Below are 12116 nucleotides of genomic sequence, written 5' to 3'. Positions count from 1 at the left end.
GGATGGATGGATGGATTGATAGATGACATAGGAAGACAAAGAGATGTTAATGAAGGTAGTAATTCTGGATTTGGGAGGATTTTAAATACTATTTCATGGGGGAAAAATAGTTATGAGCAGAAAAGAAAGAAATTCCTTCTTTGGGGGGAACGTGAGACATAGTAAATTCTTGTTCACATGGTAGTACATATATCAAGTTATGAATTCTACACTTTGAACAAATCTAAAATCACAATTCCACTTTTCTGAGAACCACATGTAGATAAAACTTTAAAGAACGTATTTGTGCATTATGTTTGTCTAGATCAGTGGTCGGCAAACTCATTAGTCAACAGAGCCAAATATCAACAGTACAACGATTGAAATTTCTTTTGAGAGCCGAAAACCGACTTCTGCGCATGGGCAGAAGTTTCAATCGCACTGTATGTGTACGCCCGCACGTGGTATTTTGTGGAAGAGCCACACTGAATGGGCCAAAGAGCCGCACGTGGCTCGCGAGCCGCAGTTTGCTGACCACTGGTGTAGTTATTTTAGGAACAAGCTGTGTGTGTGATGAATCCCGTAATCCATTTAGTCACTCTGCTTTTTGCCATTGAGTGTCTGTGTGCCAGGCCAGGGCAGCACTGGGTGTTGGCGCAGGCGCTGCCTGAGTGTGCGCTGACGGCCACGCAGTCAAGGGGACAGCAGTGCCGGCCTCACCGCATGTGCTGATGGGAGCAGACCTCTGATTGCACGCTGTGGTCACATGCTTCTGCTGGAAGCTCCCTGCGCTGAGTACACAAACACACGCACCCATCCCCTGGAAAACGAAAACAAAACTCTTGTACTACATACATGGGAGACCCCAAAAATCTGTGCCACGTGCCTGGGAGACCCCAAAAATCACCTGTGTAAACTGGTCCTACTCTTGGGGTCATTCTGCCACGTTCTCTTCTGCTGAGTGTCTGCTCTGCAGGCTCTGAGCCACGGTCTGTGGCCCGGCCGGACCCCGCCTGCCCTGGGAGCGGGCAGCACCCTCCCTCCTGCCCAGGGCCTGTCCTGTGCGTCCGTGCGTCCGTCTGACCCGCACCATGGCAGGTCACCCTTCCTAGCAGCGTCGCCCTGGGTCAGCAACAGCCGCCTCGAGAGGACAGTGCGTGCTGGTTGCTCCCGATCACAGAGCATGTCAGTTCCGTCACTCACCATGGGCTCCCGTCTTTCTCCTTCCTAACCAAGCCGGAGAATTTGCTGTTGGCCAGCAAGTCCAAGGGGGCGGCCGTGAAGCTGGCGGACTTCGGCCTCGCCATTGAGGTTCAAGGGGACCAGCAGGCGTGGTTCGGTGAGTAGCCCCCCTGTCATCACCCCACTCCTGACGAGGACTGGGGGGACGGGTTCCCCCGGCTCCAGCTTAGAAACATGGGCTGACAGCACTGAGCCTTCCTGGCACTGCAGGGTGTCAGTCAGAAGGGACGGGAGGGGATGTGACGGGAGCAGCAGGGACTCTGCTGGGCGGGGAGGGGCCCAGAGTGTGACAGACGCCGCTCGGAGCCCCTGAGCTTCCCTCGTGAGGAAAGGGGTGCCACGCGCAGCCTCACTTGATGCTGAGACGATGCAAAGAGCAGGACTCAGGGAATCTTGCAGAGTGCCCCCAGGCCTGTGATTAGTAAGTGAAAATTTTAAAAAATAGTTGTAAGAACATGTACATAGATATTGAGTTCCATCTTAAATATCCTTTCTCTAAAAGGCCAGTTTCCTCTCTAAAACTGATAATTGTGACATTTCTATACGATGAAGTCTCTGTTTACCTCCAATGAAGGAGGAGATGGTGCTAAACCAGCGTAGACTGCAGCATTTCTGCCAGCCGGGACCACCTCGGCGACCAGCCTGCATAGCTCCTTTGCACTGACGTCCGCGTCTGCTGGGCGCCCGAGTCACCCGTTTCCTAGGGCGCCCTGAGGCAGCCGCTCCCCAGCCTCGGTCTCCTTCCCTTCCTGACGCTCAGCGGCTGCGATGAGAGCATTTCAAATGCCTTTTGCTTCTAGTCCTTTTCCTCTGAACAGCTGTCAGCGGGAACACCCTGCAGGTCTCCCTTCCCCGCTGTCCTCAGACGCGCCTGTGCCCGAAACACGCCCATCTCCTGGCCGTGCCCAGAGCCTGCTGCCCGCCCCTCGCCTGCCTGCCAGGTGATGGTGGATGGCGTGGCGGCCTCCCGGCGATTGGGGTCCTCACTTTCTACTGCTGTCCTTGTCCTTGTCCTTGTCCTGTGTCCGTGGGACCAGACCGGTTCTTGTCTGTGGCCCACTCCCATTGCATATGCCTCCCCATGCAGTCCCTCCCGCCCACCATGAGGCACGCTCTCAGCCCGCCCTGCTTGTCCCTGTAGAACAAACGAAGGTGGAGCCTGGGACTCGTTCTGTAAGCGTGAGACTCCGACGCCTGCGTGCTGGGTGAGAGCGTGGCTGACGGGGATGGAGAGCACAGCCTGGCAGGTCTGGCAGGAGGCTCACTCAGCCATCCTGAAGGAGGGGGCTTTTTCCAGCTGGCAAGGCGCTAAGGGTGTCCAGGCACGGGCTTGGCCCCGAAGGGTCTCGGGCCTGAGGAGTGTGCAGCTGAAGTGCACGCCCGGCGGGTCGGTGGAGGCAGGAGGGAGCCTGTCCCAGTGAAGGGGCTGCTGTTGCCCTGGAAGTTCAGGGATGTGATGCCAAGTTCAGGTGCAGCGGGGCGTGCTGGGCTGTGCAGCAGGCGGTGTGGCAGTGGGTGGGGGTGCCGACAGCCTCCTGCCAGGAGGACACTGGGGCGTGCTGGGCTGTGCAGCAGCCGGTGTGGCAGTGGGTGGGGGTGCCGACAGCCTCCTGCCAGGAGGACACTGGGGCGTGCTGGCGTGCCGGTGTGAGGACAGCGGGAATGGGCGTGGGAGGGGGCGCAAGCAGGTTCCCTTCCTCGGGTAGCACACGGCTCTGAGCTCCAGGAATCTTGCCGGGGCCTGGCGGGTTCTGTCGAGAACAGAGCGGGACCCTCCAGAGCTCCGGGATGGGGGGAGGCAGGCTTGGAGGAGGATGACCGGGAGCAGGAGGATGGACGGAGCCTCGTGGCCAGAGCCACGGCGGAGTTGGCACCAGCGTCTGGCCTGAGTGCCAGGGGCCGTCTGTGCTCCTGGCCCTCCCGTGTCATCTCCATGGCCGGGAGGCAGGTGGACTGTGTGGGCAGGGCTGGCTCTTCTGAGTCAGGACCCCAGCCTCACCCTGGCTGACTCCTGGAGCTATGTCCTGGGCAGTCGCTCCAACTCCCAGGCCGTGTCTGTGAGAGGAGGTGGCGTTCTGGGCAGGGCCGCAAGCGTGCTGAGCCAGGACCTGTGAGCGAGCCTCACCCTTGGGGTGGACACCCCTCACTCGCTTGCTTGAGCGCACAGAAGGCGAGTCCGCAGGCAGGGCCAGTGCGTCCCGCTGTGAGCTGCAGTCACTCATTGCTGGCAGCAGCTGGTCCCAGCAGCCGGGATGCGGGGGGGGGGGGGGGGGGGGGGGCGGGGGGGGAGCTCCCGTCTCCCCAGCACGCACTGCCCACGTGCAGCTCTTGCTAAGGTGCCCATTAGAGAAGCGCCTTTTCAGAAAAGTGCGCATTTCTAATGTGTGGGACCCTCGTTGCTAAGTTTGAGGTACATGTGAGTTCTCGTGCAGCCTGCGGGGAGGCACGGGGTGGCTGGGCGCCTGGGGCCCCGGGTCCTGGGCCCGGGAGGCAGGGCCTGGCTAGCGCCCACAGCTCCTCCGTGTCTACTCAGTGTCGTCTGCCTTCAGTGCTCACGTGTCTGACCCGTGTCAACTGGTAAAAGGTGGTGTTGGTGGGGCGGGCTTTTCACCTTCGTGAGAGAAGAACAGAACTTCCTTTGTCGTGTGAAATGCCAGGGTTTCAGGCTTTTACATCATTTTACTTGAAGAGAGAAAGGGTCTGGGCTGGGGGAAGCCGTGGAAGTGGCAGGTGCGGAAGATGCGGGAACACAGCGTGGTGAGTGGGTTTGTTCCACAGACTCCTCAGCGTCGCTCCGCACTCCTGGTGCCATGGGGGCCCTCCTCCTGGTGCAGGGGGCCCTCTGCACAGGACACTGGCGGCCTGCTTGTTGGTGCCCAGGGGGAGGCAGGGGTCCTGCCTGCATTGAAACGCTCTGGGGCCTCACCGTGTGGGGGGTGCGTCCTCCCCCTCACAGGGAGCATCAGCCCCACACAGAGGAGGGGCTGCTCGGGGGCCGCAGGGGCCGGCCGGCGCCGTGGGGCGGCTCGTGTCAGGACGAGCTGGGTGGTCCCAAGCCACCAGGCGGCAGATCGGTGTACACAGCGTGGGAGAGACGCTGTCTTCCTGCCTGAGGCCAGCTCACCTGGACAAACGGCTGACAGAGCAGGAAAGTTCCCTCGCCGCCTCCACCTCCCATCGCTGCTGTCCACCTGCCGACTCCCTGGCTCTGCCCGCAGGTTTCGCTGGCACGCCCGGGTACCTGTCTCCAGAAGTGCTGCGGAAGGACCCCTACGGAAAGCCGGTGGACATGTGGGCCTGCGGTAAGCACGCTCCCGGCAGGTTTGGGTGCAGCAGAGCTGATAGGCTTAGAACAGGACCTTCTCCATCTGCACCGAGGTCACCGGGCGGGCGGGCGGGCGGGCGGGCGGGCGGGCCCTGCTTGCCGCCTCTGACTCAGGAGCCCGTTCCCAGTTCCCGGGGGCTGGTCTGAGTGGCACTTTGAGGTGAGGGGCGTGGCGGCCCACGGTGAGCCTGCTGGGCCTCTGTCCCCTCGGCAGCCTCGCGGAGCCTGGGTTTGCAGAGTGCTCGTGCGTGGGAGGGGGGCGGGGTGCCGCTTGGAGAGAAGGAGCCGGCTGTCCTGTGGGTCCGGGCGGCGCCGTGTCTGCAGCAGTCTCTCCGGGAGCTCACTGCCCGGGAGAGGCTGAGCAGGCGGGACAGGCGCGCTGGGCCCGGTCCTGTGGGGCCATGGACACGGGCGCTCCGGGCCGCGCACGGCTCCCGCTGCCTTTGCTGCTCCTCTCCGCCTGGACGGGCCGGCACAGCTGCGATTCTGAAAGAAACTTGGTTTCACTTAGAAACAAGCCCTTCCCTGAGGCTCTGTAGAGTGGGCTGTCCCACCTCCACTTCCTGTGGCCTCGTTAGCAGCAGCACCAGGTGCCTGTCGTTTAACCTGGGAGCGCCCGGCTCTGGGCCCTCCTCGCCCAGGGCGGCCACTGGGAGGTCCCACGCTGGTCAGTCTTTGCTGGGCGCCTGCCACCCCGCCCGTCCTGCCTCTGAGTGGCATCCCTACTGTGAACAGGAGGATATTGCCCTCGTGGAATTACGTGCAGGTCAAGTAGGGTGCTCTTTAAATTCAGGTAGTATATAGTTTGCAAAGCAACTGACATGCAAATAGCGGTTACTCTAAAAGGTTGGGATGTCCACTGACTTGGTGAGATCCTAGGTGTGCTCCCCGGCCTGCCTTCCCCTTGCTGAGCGGCTCCCCAGCCTGGGCCCCAGGGCCCTGGGGTGGGCACTGTCCGACACCCTTGCTCCCTTCTACGTGCTAATGGCAATCTTGGCTTTGCAATAAGTCAGCCCCACCAGCTGTGCTTCTGCTGCTGAATTTAACAGGCGGGCACTGAGGGGTGTTGTGGCGGCAGCGGGTGTGTGGCTGCCCTCGAACCCTGAACGCTGGAAGGAGGGCCGGTAGTGCAGACTGGGCAGGGACCCGGGGCCAGGCCTGCCCTCCTCTCCCTCATGTCCCTCCTGTAACGCATGCTCTGTGGGAACCTGGGCCTCCGTGGGCCCCCGGCACTCTGTATGGAGACCGAGACCGCAGGAGCAAGGCTTCCTCTCCTCGCAGGTTGTCCACACTCCCAGGCCCTGCTGTTCAGGGCGTGAGTTTATACCCGGCCCCATCGCTCAACACGTAGCCTAAGTAGAGGCAAAATGACTAGAAGAGACAGGCACACAAATACTGAAGCTGCACAGGAGCGAGCAGAGGCGAGTGCGGGAAGCTCGGGAGGCCTCAGCTCAGGCCTGCTGGCCTCTGCCATGGCCGGAGTCCTGGTGCTGGACGCTGGGGCCGTGCTCGCGAGATCCCCCTCCCCCAGCGCCTCCAAGCACACACACACACACCCCCCCCCCGGCCTGCGGGGGCCCAGCAGCCTGCAGGGGCGGGGTGGGGAGGGCTGTGTCCAGGGCCGGCCATGGGAGCTCTCCGTGGCTGCGACCTAATGCTGTTCCCGCTCGTCCCTGCAGGCGTCATTCTCTACATCCTGCTGGTGGGGTACCCCCCGTTCTGGGACGAGGACCAGCACAGACTCTACCAGCAGATCAAGGCCGGAGCTTACGACGTACGTGGGGGCTGGGGCTGCATGGGGCGCTCTGGGAGGGCAGCGCCCGCCGCCTCCACCGCATGCAGGTCACCCACAGGCTCCGTGGTCGTCCTCGCAGGGAAACGCGGCACATCTTGCGTGTCCTCAGCCCACATCTGCTCAGAGCGAGAGGAAAGTAGCTCCAAGTCTCTGAGGAAGGACATCTTGTCAAAATGTTTGCTCTCGGTGCATTTTAACACCTAAAGATGGAAACATGTTTGCTTTAGAAAGGATTCCCACCTGTTGGTTTTAATGCAGTCCCCAGTGCCTGCCATCGCCTTCCGCCCTATGGCAGCGGTCGGCAGGGGCTCGGCACACCGCCCCCTCCCGCGCCTCTCCTGGGCTCTGTGCCGCCTGGGCCCGGGCAGGCTTCCCTTCGAAGAAGGGCTGCGCAGTGAAAGGCATTGGAAAGGCTGTTGACGATGAGAAGTTGGTGTGTGCACCCACACCCGTGGACTAGTTCCGAATCGGAAGAATACGGCCACATCTGGTTTCCTTTCTTTCTTTTTTTTTTTTTTTAATATGCTTTTATTGATTTCAGAGAGGAAAGGAGAGGGTGGGATAGAAACATCAGTGATGAGAGAGAATCACTGATAGGCTACCTCCTGCATGCCCCGCACTGGGGATCAAGCCCACAACCCGGGCATGTGCCCTGACTGGGAATCGAACCGTGACCTCCTGGTTCATAGGTCAACGCTCAGCCAATGAGCCACGCTGGCCAGGCGGGATGTAAACTCTTAACCCTTCACTGAGAGTATTTTTGCTGAATGTGCTAATTATGTGAGTGAGGTTGCATAACTGTCAACAAAAATTTCACTTGAAGAAACAGGGTAAATGCTTCGCTGTGAAGTCCCTGGTGAAGCGATTCCTGAGGGAAGTCAGGGAGGCGATCCTTCCAGGACCGGCTCTGGGGAGGTTCCTGGCGAGGGGCCAGCCTTCGGAAGGGCTGGCATGCAGGCCGAGGCTTGTGGCCCACGCAGCCTGGACGTGCCGGCAGCTGGCCTGCTGTCGCTGCTCGGGCCGGGAGGGGCCCCGGGACCGGCCCAGCACAGCGGCTCGAGGGCGTCGGTGCCGAGGGCAGCTCTCCGCTCTATGCGTTAGTGATTTTTGTAAATAATTAGGAGGATTGCGTAGAATTTCATTTTCAGATCAAAGCGAAGCTCCTCTGAGAGGACTAACAGATGCTCAGAATTGTCTAAGCTTGAGGGTGTATGGACCAGATGTAACGTGCATCTGTGTGTGTGTGCCCCAGCAGCGCCTCTCTCTGATAGACAGGGGGTGGCTCGGTGCACGGGCAGCTCCCATCTCGGTCAGCTTCTCTGGACGATTCCGCTCAGACAGCGTGACTCGAGGGGAAGCCACTGCCTGTGGAATGATCCTGCATTTGCTGCTGCCTGTTCCACGGAGGGATCTGCTGCTAACTCTGAGTTTATGCCTTGAAGTTTCCGTCACCAGAGTGGGACACGGTGACTCCCGAAGCCAAAGACCTCATCAACCGGATGCTGACCATCAACCCCGCCAAGCGCATCACCGCGTCCGAGGCGCTGAAGCACCCGTGGATCTGCGTGAGTGGCCCCCGCCCGCCCGGTGGCTGGAAGGAAGGGGCTGCCTTAGTTGTCAGGGGCTTAAAGTACTTTTTGCAGGAAAAGAGGAGATGAGGGATTGAATTTTGACTCCAGGTATTTAAGGAAGTTAATTTCATGGCTAAAAACGCATTTTGGGTGGCAGAATCTGGCTTACATACATGGCCAAATCCACATTGCCTACTGTCACACGGGGCGAGCGTCCGCCTCCCCTTTACTAGTATACTCACGAGCGGGAGTTAGGAAATGACACCAGGCCTCACTACACCCCAGGAAGGAGGGGCCCAAGTCCATGAGGGGATGGTAGGCAGCTTTAGGGGACGCCAGGTCTGGCAGCTGAGAGGTCCACGCAGGACAGCGGCCGCCGGAGGCCGGGCAGAGCTGTCCACGTGCCGAGAACACAGCCTGAGCACTGCGGGTGGATTGCTGTCACGCCTAGGGATGTGGGTCACACGTCAGGGTGCTAACTGCATTGCTGAGTCAAGGAGAGGCAGGCCTGTGGGGGTCCGATGAGCCTTGTGTTGAAGGGAGTTAACAGGAGGGGCTGGCTCGTGCACACAGCTGGCGTGCGTGTGGCGAGTGTGGGGCCTGGCCAGGTGGTGGGGTGCTCAGTGGGAGCCCTGGGTGACGTCCCTCCCTCCCACAGCAACGCTCCACGGTGGCCTCCATGATGCACAGGCAGGAGACGGTGGACTGCCTGAAGAAGTTCAACGCACGGAGGAAGCTCAAGGTGAGGGGCGCTCCTGGGGGCCAGCCGGGGGGGAGTTTTGGGGGAGGGCCTCTGACCTGAGCAGAGTGCTGCGGGTCCCCCTCGGGACTGTCTCAGGGTTTTGGGGCGCTGGGGGCACGCGGGAAGGGACCATGGTGGGGCACTAGGGCTGTGACCGCGTGTGCCTGCCCCTCCTGGCCGAGGAAGCGGCTGTCGGGAGCCTGGTGTGCCGCGCACACGGCCTCGGCCCAGAGCCTGCTGCCTGGGAAGCCGACAGGGACTAACCGGCCATCGCCCCGACCAGTCGGGCTGGGCGGCTGTCGGGCCTGTGTGTTGGGTCAGAGGTTGTAGAGCGCCATTTACCTGTCTTCTCTCCCTGGCAGGGCGCCATCCTGACCACCATGCTGGCCACAAGGAACTTCTCAGGTGCGTGGGGAGGACCTGGTCCTTGTCTTCCGTTATCCTCTTCAGTTGTCTCTTTGGGATTGAACAATAATAATAATTAGGAACACGCTGTTATTTGGGGATGGTGATGTGGCGTGGACTCAACCTCATGGGCCCACAGGCTCCCCACACTGTGGTGTGTTGGGGTTCAGGCAGGTGAGCCCCCCCCCCCCAAAGGGTGCAGCCGCCCCACCACCCAGCAGCCTATGCAGGACACAAGCCCCGGCCGCCGACCCTGCATGTGTCCCTGTCGTCCTGGCTCAGCACCTGCACCTCGGATACGTCAGTTGATGATCCATAAAGTTCACAATGAAGGAGTTGGTATCACATTCCATAGGCCCATGGTCGGCAAACTGTGGCTCTCGAGCCACATGCGGCTCTTTGGCCCCTTGAGTGTGGCTCTTCCACAAAATACCACGGCCTGGGCGAGTCTATTTTGAAGAAGTGGCGTTAGAAGAAGTTTAAGTTTAAAAAATTTGGCTCTCAAAAGAAATTTCAGTCGTTGTACTGTTGATATTTGGCTCTGTTGACTAATGAGTTTGCTGACCACTGCCCTAGGGCATTGCAGTAAGCAAGATCTTTAAGACCACACTGAGGAACCGGCTCTCCGAGGCCTGCCTCCTCCCGAAAGCAGTGTCCCTGGGTGCAGACGGGAGCCGCTGGCGGGTGTCGGCTCGGTAGAGCAGCTGCCCACGGGATCCCTGCAGGATGGGGGCGGACCTCAGCGAGCCCGTGGGCACAGGGAATGTGAGTGAGGGGCTGAGCCTCGGTGCTTTAACGTCCCGAGAGGCACCTGCAGAGTGGTACAGTGTCTGTTGTCGGCAGAAATGCTTGCATTTGGGGCCCCTTCTTGACAGATTATCTCAAAGGACCTAGTTTCCAAGTCAGATTTTGGCACCAGCTGGTCAGTCTGAAGTACAGGAGGTCGGCAGAGCAAGGAAGCTGCTCTTAGTCAATCTTCTGTTTGGCCTTTGACCCTTGGAACCGCTGTCAAACGACTGTGCTCGGGAGAGGGTCTGCAGTGTCAGCAGGACTATCAGGGTCTCGCCCTCTAGTCGGCTCCGCGCGGCCTGGCACCGCGGGGACGGGCTGTCGCACTGGGTGTCGGCAGGGAAGCCAGCAGCAGTGAGAGCAGCCGGGAGCTCGGGCCTGGGGTCAGCTGTGAGAACTGTCTACTCTGCGGGTCGCTCTGCCAGTTAGTGCCCTCCTTTGTGAACAACTGGCTCATGTCGTTGGCCCATCTAGGGGTGAGCTCAGTTCCTCTTGTGAAGGTTACCTAGCGTGCACTGTATTCAAATAAATCCATGCCGTATCGCACTGGGGCCCAATCGGAGCAAGTCGCTCTGCGTTAGGGAGGTCTGTGCAGTCTGCTGTGAATGGCAGACTCGCTCGGGGAAACATTCGGAACAGGCTGTGTGTTTTGTTAAAGGCTTAACCACGTTCTAGGCCATAATTGGGCCTTTTGACAATGCACGCGCCCTGAGCCTCCTCTGGCCTGCGGGCCTCTTCTGCCCCCTCTTCCTCAGGCACCGGGCGCGTGGCCAGGTGTGGGTGCTGTCCTTCCTGATACCGCGTGGGAGGCAGGCTCTGCTCCTCACTTCAGAGCCGGCTGATAACCTGAGGCCTTGCGGTCCCAGTGCGGGCCTGGCGCTGTGTCCATTGAGTATTTTCTTTATTCTGTCTCCTCGCCCAGCTGCCCTGTAAAGCACGGCGGGCTGTAGAACTGCTTTCGTGTTTCCTTCTCTCCCTTAGGTGGGAGGTGCTGTTGTGAGGCGAGTGCACAGGCCCGGGTCCCTTCCACCCGTCCTGGCCCAGCCCGTCCCGTCCTCTCTCTGTCCGCAGGGCCCCTCTGCCCGCTGGGTCCCCTCTGCCCGCTGGGTCCCCTCTGTCCGCAGCACATTTCCACCCACACGCTGCTCTCCCATCTGGAGGCCCAGGATTTGCTCAGTGTTGCTCTTTAGCTCCATGCGAGTAGTAGTGTCGCCAAGACAAGGATTTCTCACACTCCCAGTTACTAGTAAATCGGAGCCGTGTTGCTAAGGACTACATAAAATCAGGCTTTGTGTCTTAAATAAGTTTAAAAGTTTGCCAAAGTACCGTCCCATGGAAAAGAGATGACAGGGAATTGGGTGTGCATGCGATTCTGGTACAGCCAGGCGGTTCACTCCCGACACCAAGTTCTCGGCCACGCACTGACCGTTCCCGTGCCGGCGCGCTTCGTCCCGCTGTCCTGTCTTCTGCCCCTGGCCGCTCATCGCGGCGTGGAGTGTCCGCGTGCCCATCGTCAGTGCTGAGGCTCAGCAACTGAAGGGGCGCTGGCGCCCGCAAGGGGCGACCTTGCTGTGGAACCGCGTCCTTGGGAGCTCTCTGGTTGAATTGAAGGTTTTATCTTGTTTCATGTCTGACCTCAGGTTTTGTGATTTTTAATTTTTTGGTGTAAATGGCTTTTGATGTTGAAGTCTTGTTATTCTGACTTTGAAGTAGAGAAGAATACATAATTTCTCTTCTTAAACATATATGCTAAGGGTTTAAAGTAGGTCAATAATATACCATTTTATTTTAAATACAGTTGTTAACATTTTTGTAAAAGTGAAATGATCTGATTTCAAAATTATATATTTTTAAAAGATGTTATTTTGCCAGAGAAAATTTTCACCAGTGAGTCTGGGCCTGTGGAGCAGGACTCAGGCGCAGGGCTGGCATGACGTGAACACTGCACAGGCGCCGTCCGCGGACAGAGGCCGCCGGCGACAGGCGCGAGGCCTCCCCCGGCAGGGACGGGCCCAGGGGCAGGACTGGCCACCTGTTCGCTTGTGTGCAGAGAGCTCTGAAGCGACTTGGAGCCAGACCGTGTGTCCGCGCCAGGAGCTGGGCTCGCGGGCCTCGCGGCTGGGCGTGTGGCGTGGCTCAGCGGTGCTGGGAGGCAGCGCCCGTCTCGGCACCGGCCGGGCCCCTGTGCAGGACTGGCTAACACGGTCTCTCTCGTTTTGCAGCGGCCAAGAGTCTGCTGAAGAAGCCGGACGGAGTGAAGGTGAGTTC

General features: G+C 59.7%; 1 protein-coding gene across 3 annotated transcripts in view; it reads left to right on the top strand.

Moving 5' to 3' along the window:
- The window catches only part of CAMK2D (calcium/calmodulin dependent protein kinase II delta), a 159061-nt gene that overhangs the window by 122218 nt on the left and 24727 nt on the right, over positions 1 to 12116 (top strand). For all 3 annotated transcript variants that reach the window (XM_079771813.1, XM_079771814.1, XM_079771815.1), the window contains exons 7-13: positions 1216 to 1318; positions 4440 to 4523; positions 6226 to 6320; positions 7784 to 7906; positions 8571 to 8654; positions 9017 to 9059; positions 12071 to 12108. In XM_079771813.1, the coding sequence (XP_079627939.1) occupies positions 1216 to 1318; positions 4440 to 4523; positions 6226 to 6320; positions 7784 to 7906; positions 8571 to 8654; positions 9017 to 9059; positions 12071 to 12108 (570 nt within the window). The remainder of the gene's footprint in view (positions 1 to 1215; positions 1319 to 4439; positions 4524 to 6225; positions 6321 to 7783; positions 7907 to 8570; positions 8655 to 9016; positions 9060 to 12070; positions 12109 to 12116) is intronic.

The sequence above is a fragment of the Cnephaeus nilssonii genome, assembly GCF_951640355.1.
Source record: "Cnephaeus nilssonii genome assembly, chromosome: 5".
NCBI classification, from domain to species: domain Eukaryota; kingdom Metazoa; phylum Chordata; class Mammalia; order Chiroptera; family Vespertilionidae; genus Cnephaeus; species Cnephaeus nilssonii.
Note: the sequence above shows the minus strand (reverse complement) of the source record. Positions and strands in the feature narration are given on the sequence as shown.